Genomic DNA, 16011 nt, shown 5'->3' with positions numbered 1-16011 from the left:
CCAAGGCTGATGTGACACAGGGAGGTGATGCCAACCAGAGGGATGTTCCTGGCCTCCCGTGATGCCAAGAACAGACAAAATTTCCTCTTCTGGAGTGGCCCAAAGCACTTAGAGAGCTTCCAGGCTGTGCTTCACACAGCAGGGTGGATACAAAGGTAGATGCTTGATACGTGGTGCTGCCTTGCTCATAACACCTTCTCCTCAAATCCAGGTGCTGTCACCAGCTCTCCACTTCACACCCAAATAAGGCTTGCACCCAGGGGCACATGAGCTGAGTAGTCTTGGATTTTACCCCGTGGGAATCAGTGGAGCAAAAAACATTCCAAAACCACACAAAGCCATATTTTTCATGGGAGGCATTTACCCGGTGCTACACCTGGTAGGATAGCTCAGCCTGCATAGGGTGTGATGGCATCTTTGGCCAGGCCCTGATGGAGTAGGATCCATCTGGGACATGCATCCCAGCAATGTGCCTGAGAGACCCGGGAGGAACAGCAGGCAGGCACGAGGGAGCGCCCGGCAGCAAAAGCCACAGCGCTGAGCATCGAAGGGAGGATGCTCGGGCACACGCAGCTGCCGGGGGATGGGGTTACAAACCGAAGCTAAACAAAGATCCCTGTGAAAAGGAAACGGATCCCTCCTGCCGACTGTAAAGGTAGGAGCCGAGCGGGAGCCGCTTGACATCATCGGGCAGAGCATTGGATTACAGCGGGCAGGGACTGACTCGAGGAGAGGAGAACACGCCCCTTGGCCCCACAAGTGCAACTTCATTTAGCAGCTCCCGGCAGAAGGAAACTGCAAGTCTGAAAAGCGGCGGCGGCTCCCCCGGCCGGCTTGGCTGCTCGCCAGCGCGGGCAGGGACGCAGGGAGGGTGTTATCCAGCCGGGAGTCCTCCCTGGAGCACGGAACGCGGGATCGCAGGAGCAGCGGGGGCCGGGGCGGCTGTAAGTGGGGCTGTGCGGGTGCGAGGGGCTGGCGGGGTGGGTGACCAGGACACCTGCCCGGGGTGTGCGAGGGGCTGTGCCCCTGCCCCGCCGCGGTCACGCCACGGGCTTGTTGCGAGACACGCTTAACTTTTTTCTTACCCAGCCAGCGCAAACAGCGAGGGTTTTGCTGCCCGCAGACCGTGGGCTAAACAAAACAGCTGCGTCCCGGTGTTTTTTCTCTGTGCTGGTGGGAGAAGCCGTGTGCGGGCTGATGGCAGGGAGAGGTGGCGGCTGTTCCGCCGCGGAAAGAACGCGGCTCAGCGCGGAGCGGCAGCGGGGAGAGCAGCCTCGGTGGTTGGAATTCACAAAGGACCCGTGGATCGGTGACGCCCGTGGGGATTTCTGGCCTCCTTTCTAACGTGGGCCCGTTTATTCTGAGCGATTTGCCGGAGGGAATCCCTTAGAGCATCGGGGTGGCTCTGCGCTCGCACGGGAATGGATGCCAGGCTGTGGGACAGGCACCCGGCGCGCCGTCTGTGCGGGGCCGTGGTGGGAATCCATCCCTCGGGCTGTCAGGAGCCGTGGTGGGAATCCATCCCTCGGGCTGTCAGGAGCCGTGGTGGGAATCCATCCCTCGGGCTGTCAGGAGCCGTGGTGGGAATCCATCCCTCGGGCTGTCAGGAGCCGTGGGGGCTGCCCGGGGCTCCCCTCCGAACCGCGGGCACGGGCGGCAGCTTTGCAGAGCAGAAGCGGGCTCGGAGACTCGCTGGCATCCAGCTTTCCAAAGCGAACGTTTTAAAAGGCAGAGAGACTCGGGATAAAAAAAGAACTGCCGTGTGGTGGTATTCTCAGGAGGCTTTGCAAATTCCTCCACCTCGGAGCTGTGTGCATTTCTCTGCTCTCTCTGGATTCCCCTCAGCAGCTGTGGGGGGTTTTCACATGCGTGCGATGCCTCGGCCACAAAAGCACGTTTGGGAAATTTCCCTTTGCTTGTAAGGGGTAAATGGTTCTGCAGAATAAGAGCCCAAGTATAGCTGTGAACCCAGAGGCAGTGCCCTGGGTGGATGGGCTGGGGTCAGTGAGCAAGAGGCAGCTGCAGCGGGGATGCTGCAGCACTGAGAGGGTGAGGGGAGACTTACTAAGCAGGGATGGCTTGGCCAGGTGGCAGAGCCCCTCAGATGGTGGCAACCCCTCAAGCTCTGGGCTGCTTTCTCGGCATGCCTGGCTTGGTTACTGGAGGACAGTGCTTGGCTTCGGAGACTCGTGGGTGGAAAGAGCCACCGTGTTAACGTGTGGGCACCCAGCTGAGAAATTGTCACCTCTCAGCTCTCGTGAGGGAGGGTGTTGGGGAAAGAAGGATGCGTGAAGAGATCCTCTGTGGTTGGGTTCATTTATAGTGCAGATATAGGTCAAATGGCCATTTACAAACGTGGATATACCAGTAGTGCTTAATGTACCTCGGGCACAGAACAGAGCACTGAGTCCTTCAGGCAGTTCCACATGGATGTGCGAGTCCCCCATGCCATCAGTTTTGGAGACACTTTCCAGATAGTGCAGACTCATATGCCTCAGAGGACCAGAGACCATTCACTACAGTGCTTGGGCTTCCAGCATGGGCAGCTTGGTCATGAACAGATGAAACCCAGGAACGTTCATAGCTGTGCATCTTCTGTACCCAGGTGGGCAATTCTGAGCATGTGTACAGGCACAGGGTGAGCTAGAACGTGGAGTTTTGCTTTTCCCCTTTATCCTCTTCTTCCAAAGTACATCTGCTTTTGAGCCCACTCAGAGGAATACCCACAGGCACACAAACTTGCCACCCAAAATAACCATGGAGCTGACATTTCCTGATCTCCCACATCACAGAGCCAGTTCCTGCAGCACACTGCTGTGCATTAATGCCTCCAGCATCATTACTATTCTACAGGGGCCTCACACAGATGATCTCCTGGGCTCACACAGGTCTGGGGCAGAATTGGGAATGAATCTACAAGTCCATAAGGAACAACAGAAGCTTCGGCGCAGCTTTTTGTTTGCCTCTCTATGTCAACCTGTTCTGGTCTCTCCCATCTTCACATTCCATTTGTTTCTCCACAAACCAAAGCTGTTTACATGGGCTGATCCAGAAAACAAATCTTCCATCACAGCACCCGCTTTAGAGAGGGGAAAAAAGCCCGATGTTTATGGTTGTCTTTACCTCATGACTAGAAAAAGCCAAGTCATAAGGGATGCTGCTCCCCAGGCTTGCCAGCAGCAGCCCATGAGAAGGGAGGGTTCAGGTGTTCTGTGAGCTTTGTCCCAAGTTCCTCCTGATGGCAGTTAGGGAGGTTGAGACACCGCTCCAGGTCTTGGCTGGTACCTGTAGCGTGAGCAGGAAGAGCAGCAGTTGGACTATGAACCTGCCTGTGCCCCATTTCAAAGCTGTCACTGCCCTCGAGCCTGGAGGAAAATGTACTTTAGTCCACTCATCTCTGGTTTCCACAGTGAGTTCCCAAGCACTCCCCTTCCCAGTGCAGCCAGGGTGCTCTTTGCACAGCTCCTCCACACCAGCTCTCTTGCAGGCACGTCACTGGTCCCGAGCTGCTGCCTCGGGAACTCCCCGGCGGGCGCCGAAATGCCATTTCTGTTGATACTCGCAGTGATGTAATAATCCAAACATATCCCCACCAGAGCGTCATCAACTTTACTGGAATTGCTGTTTCCACCAAGTGTAATTAATCTGTGGTGCTCATTGCCATGAGATATCAGCGGAACAAAGAGCTCTGAAGGCATTTTTATGGGTACCAGGTAGTTATCTCGGTAACAAAACAATCCTGGGTATGATTAAGAGGATATTGCATTTTAAGGATTATAACACCTCCTGGTTCAGAGTCATTAGTGACTTATGAAAAACATTCCATTACAATTAGAGGTTTTCTTGTACCTCTGAAGCCAAGGATGCCAGCTGCTGCTGGAGACAGGGCACTAAATGAGGCAGTCTGGCTGCTCTGGGAGGACCAGGCTCCTGTTCTGATCAGCCATGTATGCAGCCTGTTGTTTACCCAGCAGCCAAGAGACACGAGAATAACCTTCTCTCCACTGCCATCACCTTGCTTGAAACCAGAAAGGATTTCCTCTCTGGATCAAAGCAGCACTGTAACAGCTGTTGTGTAGAATAGTGCTGAGTTCAGCCAAAAAAACATTCTGGGGCATGGTTTGGGTTGTTTTGGTTTTTTTTGAGCATACATTCATTTTGAAGCAAAGCTGAGAGGACCAAGGTTGTTTCACGTGTTTGTTCTTTCTGGGTAACAGCTGGCCAACATGGAGAAAATCTAAACCTCAAACATTGGATCTACATTGGATAAGGCAAGAGGAAATGGCCTCAAGTTGCACTAGGGGAGGTTTAGGTCGGATATTAGGAAAAATTTCTTCACTGGCAGGGTTGTCAAACACTTAACAGGTTGTCCAGGGAAGTGGTGGAGTCAGTATCCCTGGAGATATCAGAGACATGTGGATGTGGCACTTGCAGACGTGGCTTAGTGGTGGACTTGGCAGGGTCAGATTAGTGGTTGGACTTCATGACCTTAAAGATTTTTTCCCAACCTAAATGATTCTATAATTCTGTGCCAATGCCCTTGTAATTCATTCCTAATGGGTATGGATGTTTAACTATCCAATGAACATTTCCACTGGGGTTCCAAAATAATCCATTGTACCTTGATGGGCTACAGGACTAGATCAGAAAATGCAGTGCTCCTTGACAAGTCACTTCAGCCCATCCTTAGTTGCACTGCATGGATTAACCCACCCCAGCACCATTAAATCTCCAGACTCCCTGTGTGGGATATTGCCTGGCCTTGGCAGCTCTGCCCATTGCCCAGGGAGCAGCAGGAGCAGATGGGCCAGGACAGGACAAGCCTTTGTAGGTGGAGCAAGGTGCTCAAAAACTTGCAGACTCCAGATGCCCAAGTAAGGGCTGTGGGGAGAAAGTACCAGGACTGCAGGGTTGGAAAGCCAATACCAGTTGCTAATGACTTTTGGTCTCCGAAATCAGCTTTTTTTGAGAGAGAAAATGGGGGATTCCCACGATGTCCCATGAGGAACAAAGCTGCTCAGTGGTGACTTGTACTTCAGAGCATTGTTGCTCCAATTTGCTTTAAGCCTCCCTTGGCAGAGGGCCACGTGTATCGAGATATTTTGCAACCCTCCTGAAGTGCTGGAGTTTTTAACTGTTTGGGCTGTGGAACACACGAGCCAGAGCGAGGCAGGAAGGCAAAGGAGGAAAATAAAGACTTGTGCCTTTCCAAAGCTGGCTTTCTTCCTTTTCCTGCTTTTGTTTGCCTGCTTGGTGGCCCCAAAAGGGCGATGCATATTCCCAGAGTTGTGGGAGTACTGTTTCTTTTCCGGTCCAGTGTTTCCAGTAAGCACTTTGCTATAAATGAGGTAAACACTCACAAAAGTGTATTGTTAAATCCCTGTGTCTTTGTTTAGCTGCTGTCATGATCATAATTAGCATTTTCCACTCCTGTAAGCCTGTCATCTGCAGATCTGAAAGTGCTTTAAGATATTTGAAGCATCTAACGGGGGGGAGGGAGTATTAATAACTCAGTTTAACAGATGGGCAAACTGACACACAGAAGCAGCAAGTGCCCTGTCCTTGAAGCAGGGCCAGAGCCAGCAAGTAGTCAGCTCCAACTACAAAGTTTTGAAAGTGGGTCAAAGAAACAAAGAGAAAGGCTGTGGATCTGTCCCAGTTTGGAAAAGGATGAGAAATAGTTCCAGTCACAGTGGTACTCAACCCAGATGGCCCAGACAGATGAATTGCTGGATGAGCTACTGCTTATATGGTTAAATGGTTCATCTCTTGGTTCCTATTCTGCTAATATTTGTCCCTGGGACAAAGGGAAAAAAACCCAGTCCGTAATGTTCCAAAAAACTCAGAAAGCTGAAACAGCTGCTAAAATAAGCAAGTGTCTTGTTGGCTGGGATCTGCAGGTCAAGGGATTGCAAGGCACCCACAGATGTTGAGGCCCCAGAGGAAATGTCTTTGAGCAGTGCTTGGGGACAGCAGGAGGAGGCTCAGCTGTGCACAAACAGCAGAGACAGGAGGAGCTGGGACACAGACCCAGTGAGGCGACCAGAGCTATCAGATCAAACTTCCCCTTTCACCTTGGAGAAGCCAGTATGGAAGTTTCACTTCTTAAAAGGGCAGCAGAGCTGCAAGCAGAGATCCATTTATACCCTGGAGGCAGCTGCTGGGTCACCACAGCGCAGGTCAGGAGACCTCACTTCTCCCCAGCACCCGTGGGAGGGCAGGGGAAGGGGAAGCAAAACCAAAGAGCCCTTCTTTGTGCAGCCCCAGCTGGACTTTGCTGACACTTCATCCCACAGGCTCCACCTGAGCCTGCCAACCCCCACCACCCTCTGCTATCCTGGTCACAGACAGTGGAAAGAGCAGCTGAGCTTTGTGCTTCCCAAAGCAAGCACAGATAAGATTTTCTTAATTTTTTTTTCTCTCTTTTTCTTCCCCAGAAGCTGTTGTCCTGCTGTGCATGAAGCTTGTTTGAAGTCATGTCCAGAAGGAAATTCAACTGAATCAGGTAGGGATTCACACTATGGACTGATAAAGTTTTTATTCACAGGGAGATATTACAAACAGAAATGAGTTTTTTCCTTCCTGTATCAGTCACTTGACCTCCCTCTATATTCTGAATTACTAGATGCCAGGAGGCTGCCGAGAGGAAAGAAATATCAACAATTCTGCTGTGATGACTTTCCTGCTCTATTATTTACGCTTCACAGCCGTGTCCTTGTTCCAAGCAAACCCTGCTCCCAGGCTGCCCTCCTGCCTTGCACGGGAACGTTGTTCTGCTGTGCCTCACCATGTAAGGGAGTTGTGCCCTGCACTGGAGAGAGCCAGTCCAGCAAGATCCAGGGAACCCCCAAAGCTTCACCTTTTGTGGCTCCTGCATAAATGGCAGATCCTCTCTGTGGTTTCACTGCTGTATCTCCTCTGTCCTCAGATCATGTCACTGCTTTCTCTTGTTCCTGCGCTGAGCTCTGCCAGGGCTGTATTGTTTGAGATCTTCAGTCCAGGATCTCGGGACTCTCTGGTGCAGAGACACCCCCTGTCCTACAGTGCATTTCAGTGACCATTAAACAGCTGACAATTCATTTCATTGGGAGATTTCCCTTTCCTGAGATTAAGTGGCAGTGATCACTGAGCACCCCCAGTGTAATGTTACAGGCACATTTCGAGCACCACTTCAGCTCATGTCCCTGGGGACTTTCACATAGAGAGATTTACCCTGCCTGCAGGAAGGATCAGAAGCTGCTGTCACCTGGCACAGCTCTACAGAAATTCTCCATCCATCACAGAAGTCTTCTGTGAAAATTTCTGCAGAGCTTTCCCTGCCCAGGTAGGAGTCCCAGCAAGGTAGCAGCCTGTTCTGAACTCTGACACTTCCCTTTCCTGCTGCATGTCAAGTACCAACAGCACCATCCCAGCCACCCAACCCTTCTCACAGCCCCCAAAGACAGATCTCCCCCACCCCCACCTTCCCAGGCAAGCACTGCCCCTGCCCTGGCGTGGGGGGTCCACTGGTGGCTTTGTTCTCTGCAGTGGAGCAGACAGACAGGCAGCCAGCTCCAGGGAGCAGAGCTAAGCCTGGTTTTGCTAATCAGCCTCATTCTGCACTGACACTCTTAAGAGGTGCCCCAGTTATTTTTAGGCACCACTGGGAGCTGCCAGGGCTCTCTCACCTCAGGAGGCTTCACAGGTTTTCACTCAGCCCTTTACAGCAGCACTGAGTCAGGAGGACTCTTTGGATGCTGGATGCAAATTCCCATGGGACTGTGCAAGTCTCAGCCAAGGCAGGTGGCTCTCAGCTTCACACTCCCTGTGCTAAGCAGAGCCCCCACAACCATCACAACCTGCGCAGTTCCAGCCCTCACAACGACTCTTCCAAGCTGTGCTCCCTTCCCAGCCACGCAGTCACTGCTTTCACACAGCAGCAGAGCTCAGCTCCTCACATCACAAAATGAAACTGGACTAAATAGCTCTTTTTCCTGCTAGGCATAAAAATAAGGACTCATCCTTGCTTACCTCTGTCCTGTAGAGAGGTCTTCCTCAGCCCAGGAACAGAGATACACCATCAAGGCCTGCTGTGCCTTTGCCTTCCTCTTATATGACAAGGGCAGCTGTGATAGAAAATAGCCCCAGCTGCACCTCCTCTGTGTTTATTTGACTTCTCCTTGCCCAAGGAAGCCTGCAGAGTGTTGGGGGGGTTGTGCGGGGTTGAGCATCCCTGGACCAGGAATTCAAGCAGAGTTTTAGAAGGTGATGTTCACTCAGAGGTCAGTGCCTTGGTGTGATCAGAAGAGATGTGGAGCCACTGGGGAGTGGCCTCAGACAGCTTTGAAAGGGGACAGAGGGACCTGTGAGTGCTCTTGGCCGTTCTGGGTGAACATGAGGGACCTGATTCTCTGCTCGTTGTTCTGCAGAAGTCAGAGCGTTGTGTGAGCCTGGCTTGGGGGGGTGAGAAACAGGCAGCAAGAAAGTCACCAGCCTGCCACGTTCTAAGGCCTGCCAGGGCTGAATGTGCCTCATCCCCTCTGCCACCCATCCCTCAGAGGGACATGTGTCTCCTGGAGGTGGGGGAGAACCAGTGCTCTGATTTATTAGCACCTTGAAGCTGAGGGATGTGGAAAACAAGCTCGACCTGGGAACAAAACAAAAATACAACTGCTGTCACGGCAACTGTCTCCAGATGCACAAAGAGACCAATTATTTTCATTAATCAACTTACCGAGAGGCTGCAGAAGAGGCTTAAGCTGCATGGAGGCTGGGTGCTTAGGGGAAGGGAGGAGCAGAGGGCTCCATCAAACCCCGGCTGCCGAGGCGAACCGCGCTTCTTCCCGTGGCGGGGGATTCTTGGAGCGGATGCTCGGCACCCATGTCCCATGGGGACTGGCAGAGGGGTGCTGCCTGCTGCAGGCTGGCAGCACTGTGTGGCCAGAGCTGGGCACTGGGCTGTCCTGCTGGCAGAGGGACAAAGGGATGGAGGGCAGGCGGCTCTGTCCCACCATCGCCCACGCGCCCGGGCGCTGACGCGGCTGAGCAATGCCCTCCCGCCTCCCCCAGCCTTCCCCTCTCCCCTGGGGACCACGGCAGCGCACACAAGGACTCACCCTGCCCCTGTGCCAGGGGTTGACCGGGATTTTGAAATCTGGCTGGAGCGTGTCCTACGTGAGCAGGAAGCCGGGCAGTGGCTGTGAGGGTGTGGGGCAGCAGGAGGTGCCTCGGGGCAGCGGGGACACTGCTCTGAGGGGCCCTGGGGATGTGCCTTTCGGAGGTGGGGCAGGAGAGGAAGGAGTTGGAGAGCTTGGCAGAGCTAAATGCAAGGCTTGTGAAGTCACAGAGCAGTCAGTCTAAGCCTAATCTCAAACCTGGGGCTAAGCAATTAGTTATCAGTTCTACAGGCACGAAGGGATCTTTATACTGTAAAACCAGGCCAAAGCAAAAGAAGGGATCTGTTTGTGGATGCTGAGCCTCAGCTGTATCTGCTCTCCCCCTGTAGGAATTACAATTTTCCACCAAGTCCTAGGGACTGCTAGAAGCTCCATTCCTGCAAAACCACTGTCGTGGCTGGAGCAGCTGTGATGTCTGTCCTGGCTGAATTTATTGTACTCAGTGTAAGAGCTAGAGGGTACAGAGTTATTACAAGAAATGCCACAGAAGAGCCTTCCAAAAATACCAGTGTGCCATGCCCAATTTGACATTTCTTCATCAGTGAAGTGTGGTGAGGCTTTTCCATGCTGTTCTTCCCTGGAAGCTGCTCAGCACATGAGGTGGACACACACTTCCATTGTGGAAGTGCCTTGCTCCTGCCTGTTTCTCACCCAGCCAGGAAACTCGGGGCTCAGTAGTTTGGAGCACGTCAATTATGGCCAGTAAGACCCAGCCCCACCACATTTTGGAAAACACAGGCCCAGCAGATGTGCCTGGCACACCCCCTGTCACCAGCCTTACCAACACTTGTTGCTTGTGCAGCCACTGCCAGGCTGGACTCCCAACAGCAGCATCTTCATCCTGAGCTGCATCTCCAGCTCAGCTTCTGGATGTGGATCTAAGCTCTAGTGAGGGGTCATGAGACATAATGAGGCCTTTAGGCATGATCACAGGTCTAAAAATACCCCAGTAACACTGTTACAGAACCCCTCTTCTTTGATGTTCAGCCCCTCACGCATGTTCCCAGACAAGATCCCAGTGGAAAATTTGCTGAAATTCCAGCTGGAGGTTGTCAGACAGTTGGTGGAAACCCCCTGACCTCAAGTGCTGGCTTCAGCCCTGCGGGATATTTTATTCTGCTCGCTGGATCCGACTCTCCCAGCAGGAAACCTCACAGCAAACCCACAGGGAGCACAGAAATCCCGGTGCTCCCGTCTCTGAGCTCTACCAGGCCCCCCTCTTCAGTAAACCATCTTACTCTGTAAATATTTTAAAAGCCCAGCAGGGCTGTTGAGTGTGTTTTGCTGTTGTTATGGATCCGGCCCCAGCAGGAGAGGTCTAATAATAGTCCCTGTACCCTGGAATGGAAGGGCAAGGGGCACTGCACAATGCCGAGCGCCCCGAGGCCACCGCCCCGCTTCGAGCCTTGCTCCCTGCAGGTTGGCAAGAAAGGGCAGAGAAGTGGGATGTGATGCATGAGCAGATGGGGTCACGTCCCTGTTCCCCAGCAGAAATTTGGAATTTCACCCCAGAAGCATGGGTTTCACTTGGCTTCACGGCTGAGACAGTGTTACATTCCACCAGGCAGGTGGGAGAGCGTGTCCTGGGCTGGGCTGTGGGATGAGGGGGCTGTCCCCAACCAAAACCTACAGCTCTGGGTCCCAAATGCAGTGGACAGCGTGGGGCCACAGCTGGGCTGCAGCCCCCAGAGATGGGGCTGTGCTGGGCTCCTGCCAGCAGAGAGGGGGCACAAAGCAGCTGTGGGGGCAGCGGCCGAGTTCAGCCCAGCCTGCAGATGGCCAGCATCCAGAAATAGCCCTTTCTAGCCATTAAAAGTTTAACCTAGACAAGGGACAGATGCAATACTGTGTGAAGGGTTTCCTTGAAGCTGGAGTCAGTGCTGAGCGTGACTGCAGCATCCATCCAGTCCCGGGGATCAGCCCCGAGGATCAGCCCTGGCCACTGGCTGGGGTTGCAGGGCTCATGTTGGCTCTGCAGGGCCTGTGCTCAGGGTAACCTGCCAGGCCTTTCCAGGTCATTTCTCTGCCACTCTTTATGTTATTTGCAGTAACTGTTTGCTGTAGTCCAGGGATCTGTGCTGCAAACAGGCAACAGAGATTGAAATGCAGGCTCGTCAGGGTGACTGAATAGGACATGGAGCTGACCCAAAAGCAATGTCCCAGTTTATTCTACCCAAAGGCAGAAGAAACATTTAACCCTTTAATTTCTTAGCATCCACATTCTAAATGGATACAACTGCCCCTGGCAGATGCTACAAGCTCTCACTGAGTAACACCCCATGGAACTGTTTGCACATACCTGGAAATGTGGAAATGCTTGTTGAAAAATCAGGTTTTTCTATCAAAAATTGAAGCAACCGTTCCCATAACCCTCTCAGTCCAACAGCTTCCCGGAGAAAGAGGCTGCAGTCTCTCTGCCAGTGTGGAGGGCTCAGCCTGCAAGGCTTTCGAGAGCCGCCCACCTTGAAAATCCCAAAGGAATTGCACAATTTGGAAAGCTTTGTTCGTAAATCCGCCCGTCTCCAGCTCCTTGCATGGAGAGCCAAAGGCAGGAACCCTCCCAGCCACGGCAATAAATAAATCACACGCGCCATCTCCTGGCCACCCAGCCCTGCGCTCTTGGTGCCTTCTATTTTCAGTCAGGATCCCATCCCCTTCCCGTGGGATGGGGCACTGAGTCGCTTGGCACAGCACTGTTGGCAGCTACATCAAGGGACACGGGAAAAATGCTGCATCCCAGGGGCTGGCTCCTGTCCCCACCTCGGGCAGTCCATCCTGGAAACCAGGTGGTCCAGCCCCCAGGACAAGGGCAGGAGGACTCTGGAGTATCTCTGGGCTGGCCTCACTGGTTGGAGATGGACTGAGGATGGCTCCTAGAGAAGCCTCCCAAGCCCCTGTGACATCTCTGGCAGCTGCAGAAGGTCAGCAGCCTCCTGGCTCTGATGAGCTGTAAGGAATGATGTCTGGGAATGATGGATGCTCCGCCTGTCCTGGGGAAAAGGTTCGTTGAGCTCATCCAGCCTGTTCCATCCAGAGTGTGTGCCTTGTCCCAGCAAGGGCTGGCCAGGGACAGAAGGAGGAGAGATGAGGAAAACCAGCTGGGATCTCTTCCTGGGACAAAGGATGCAGCTTTTCCCAGTGCTCGTTTAATGGGGGCGAGATGGATGCCAAGCCCTTGGAGGAGATGGGTGTTTGCAAGAATTTGCTGGATTTGGGGAAGCAGGATCTCCTGGGAGGTCTGGGTAGGCTGAGCCCCACATCCCACCAGTGAGCCGGTGCCAGCACTCCCTGATCTGGCATCAGCACCAGAGAAGAGTCCCTGGGGCTACCAAGGCGTACTGGGTTTCTGCAGATTTGCGGTTACTGCACCCTGCTCAGCTCAGGAATGGGGGGATTTCACCTCTTCCATCCCATCTACCGCATCTCCTTCCTGCTGCCGTAACATCGGGGATTAGGCAGAGGAGTGCAATTCCTGTCCAGTCTGCTGGTCTGCCAGCAGATTTCCCTGGTAGGAAAATCAGTATTAAGCAGGATTTGTACAGGAAGCTGAGCAAACTTCTCTGGGTGATTAACCCCAAGGCACAAAAGCGAGTGAATGTGCATTAAATGTGCATGACTTTGTTTTCACTGCACACGAGCGTTTCTAATCGGGACCTGCTCCGAGCACTGGCAGCATCAGTGGAGCTAGGGGCGTATTTTACAGTGAGCAGAATCACAGATAAGACAACAAATAATCTCTTAACTTCCACACAGAAAAACAAACTAAGTGCCAAACGGAGTATGCAGGAGCAGGAACTGAGAGCTGCAGGTTTCCCGTGCCGGGGCAGCGTGTGCTCGCCAGCTCTGTGCCCAGGAGACAGGACACCCCGAGCTGCTGCGGCCCCTGCACTCTGTGTGCTGTGCAAACGCTGCCAAGGGAAACCCTGGGCTGAAGGGAAAAACCAGCAACTTAAGGATTCATCAGGCTGAGCTCGGAGCTGGCTCACAGCGCAGCTCGCGTGTGACAAGTGGCCGCTCCGAGCCTTTCTTTGTGCTGTGCCCTTGGCACAGGCACAAGTCTGGAGTGGAGGGATCCAACTGTCTCACAGAAGAGCTGGTTTTCACATGTTAAAGTGCTTATCTCACAGCAGGCCAGCCCAACACTTCTTCAGTGACATCCGACACCCAGCGGAGGCCGGTACTGCTCGAAAGCCCCATACCTATAAAATACTCCCCTGTTCCTCCAGTTATTCCCATGGGTTCCATCATTTCCCATTAAAAATTCAGGTTGGATCAGCACTCCTTCCCCCCTGCAGTGAGCCAAACTTGGCTTCCCTTCAAAGCTCCTGGAGTGTTTTGAGGAGGAAGGAGGTCTTTCGCTGTAATGCTGTTTTTTTGAAGGGAAAAGCTGCTGCAAATGACCCTGTGTGCCTAAAGGAGAAGGCTGGAAACTCAAATGAGACACAAACGCCTTGTCTGCCCTGGTTTGCAGTGGGAAGGTAGAACAAGGGCCAGGAAGGCAGCTGGGATGGATCCTTGGCACCGTGGGCCACCCAGCACGGTGGGTCTCCCCACATGAGGGGGTTGATATCTGAGATGTCAGGAGCTGCTGACAGAGGAACCAGAGCAGAGCTACAGGCACTGTTTTTTCCTGCTGTAATTTAACCCCTCGGAGTGGCCTTGACCTGGAGGGAGCCTTGGCTCGAGCACCCCTGTCCTCACAGCCGTGTTTGCTCCACAGCGTTTTGCAGGTGAACAGAGATGCAATGGAGGTAGAGTCCAGCACCTACACCGACTTCATCTCCTGCGACCGGGCGGGCCGCAGGAACGCTGTCCACGACATCCAGCACGATGCCACCACCATCAGCATGCGCAAGCTGACCGAGGACCTCGGCGACCTCGCTGTCCAGGGAGCAGGTGAGCTGCCACAGACACCAGCCAGCCCAGCTCCTGGCACGGGCTGGAGAGAATCTGGCCACAGCAGGGGAGCAGTGGGTCTTCAGGTGTCAAGGAGAGTGAAATGTGGGAGTTCCTGGTGGCCTGTGCCCTCAGTAAGGAGTAACTTTGCTTTCTTCCCAATCCTCCCTTTCGCAGAAAGCCAAAGAGATGCTTCTTCTTCTGACAACGACCCCGGAGCGAGACCAAAGGGGCAGGAAAGCAGCCCCTCCCCATGAGAGCGAACAGGGGGTGGGATGGGCAGGAGGAAGGCCTTGCCGTGAACATCAGACGAGAATTTGCTACTGAATCTGCGGACAAAAGCCAACCTGGAACAGCGAGTTGTCTGTCAAACGCCTCTGCTGCAACCGTGTTTCTGTAGAGAGCCACAAGATGCTGTGTGCAAGGACTGGCACCTCCAAAAGACTTCTGCCCCCATCCCTAACGATTTAGAGCAACACTGCCATGGTTGTAGTGACATGAGCCATTCTCGAGATGCCTTAGCTGCAATTTTCCCTTAGGGGGAAAACAGTTTCAGTAATAATAGACACATCAGACTCTCCTGTCCAAGGTACCTTCCCCCTTTGCAAATTTAGACTATTATTTATTCTGTTTCCATAGAGTAGAAGTTTAGTTTATTGGTTTTTCTAAGCCTCACCTTCATCTGCATCTTAGATCTGACTTGGCCTCTGGACTGTCCATGTGGCCCCTGTCGGGGTGGGCAGTGGGGAAGGGACCTGACCAGCCCCTCATGTCAACACCACTGTGCTGCTGCTGCTTAGGATCAGGAAAGGACCAAAGCACAGCTCTGTGGGGATGAGCCCCACCTGGAGACCCGGCAGCACCAGCCACAGGCATCTTTTCCTTTGGGTTTCAGCGTTTTAAGATGTTGTTAAGGGGAGGGGAGAAACAATTCGCTGGTTTGACTGTTGATATTCAGGCTTAACTTTGCAAGCTGTTAGCTGAGATGATCTCTGGTAGGATCTCACACCATTCTCTCTTTTAGGAGACATGTTTTGTGTTAAAGATGGTTTGATAAAACTATATAAGATGTTGGAATAAATAACACAGCCTTCAAGTACTGAAGGTGGTTTTTTCTGCCTCGATGTTTCTTCTTCCTCTGTTTTGCCTTGACACAAGGACAAGCATCGCCCTGACAGCCCAGGGAAGAACTGAATGTTACGAGTTTGAGATCTGTCAGGGAAAACAAGGCCATAAATAAGCAGAGAGGCAGATGCCAGACAGAGAGAGAGAATTGTCTTTGGGCCTCGGAGAAGCGGTGGGACCAGCAGAGAGATGTCCATGGCTCCAGCCCACCCAGGAAAGGAGGATTTGGCAGCCAGGGGGTGGCTGTGGCTGCTGCTTTGGCACCGGATCCCTGGGTGCGATTGCAGAGCCCAGGCAGGACAGCAGCCAAGAACCTGCTCCCATTTCCCATGCCCAGGGGCCAACCAGCAGGTAGCTCCTGGGCTTGGCTGACTGCACAGTTGTGTCTTTAAGCCCCATTTCCAGCTCTCCTCACCGAGGAGCAGAGCAGTATTTTTGGCTCCCGCTGGCACACACAGAGAGCTGAGAGGCGGCGTGGAGGGCCCGTGCACCAGGCGAGACCTCCAGCAGTCAAATGAGGGCTAATCTTAGCTCTCCTCAGTCAGAAAATATCTGTTCCAGAATTATATTTAGGCAGAGGAGTAGGGACCTGTAGGCCAGCTACTCTCAGGGGGCAGGAGACGGGCATCGGGTTCCCCTTGCAAGTGACAGCACAGCTGCTGTCGCCGATGGTGCTGGGAGAGTAAGGGCACTGCCTTAATCCAGCCACATCCCCATCTGCAAAGCTGCTGAGCCCCTGGATGCCCCGAGCCCTCCATTTCAGCTGAGCACATGGCATGCCAGACCTCCCAAAGCTCTAACCCAGCACTAAATGATCCAAAGTCTTTTGGCAAAC

General features: G+C 53.2%; 1 protein-coding gene across 1 annotated transcript; it reads left to right on the top strand.

Moving 5' to 3' along the window:
• The first annotated feature begins 775 nt into the window (after nt 1-775).
• On the top strand, nt 776-15175 carry PKIG (cAMP-dependent protein kinase inhibitor gamma). Its single transcript, XM_050314013.1, has 4 exons — nt 776-944; nt 6438-6505; nt 13876-14051; nt 14229-15175. Exons 3-4 carry the CDS (start codon nt 13901-13903, stop codon nt 14306-14308), a joined length of 231 nt encoding a protein of 76 aa, XP_050169970.1. The 5' UTR covers nt 776-944; nt 6438-6505; nt 13876-13900; the 3' UTR covers nt 14309-15175.
• Nucleotides 15176-16011: the final 836 nt, after the last annotated feature.

Source organism: Myiozetetes cayanensis, unplaced genomic scaffold (assembly GCF_022539395.1).
Source record: "Myiozetetes cayanensis isolate MyiCay16 unplaced genomic scaffold, myiCay2020 scf19, whole genome shotgun sequence".
Lineage (NCBI taxonomy): Eukaryota > Metazoa > Chordata > Aves > Passeriformes > Tyrannidae > Myiozetetes > Myiozetetes cayanensis.
This window is presented reverse-complemented; position numbering and strand designations above follow the sequence as displayed.

Excerpts from the sequence above, each read along its gene's own strand:
- PKIG (XM_050314013.1), top strand. The coding sequence starts at position 13,901 with ATGGAGGTAGAGTCCAGCACCTACACCGACTTCATCTCCTGCGACCGG. Across the intron at positions 14,052-14,228 it reads CCTCGCTGTCCAGGGAGCAG|AAAGCCAAAGAGATGCTTCT; the intron begins GTGAGCTGCCAC and ends TCCCTTTCGCAG.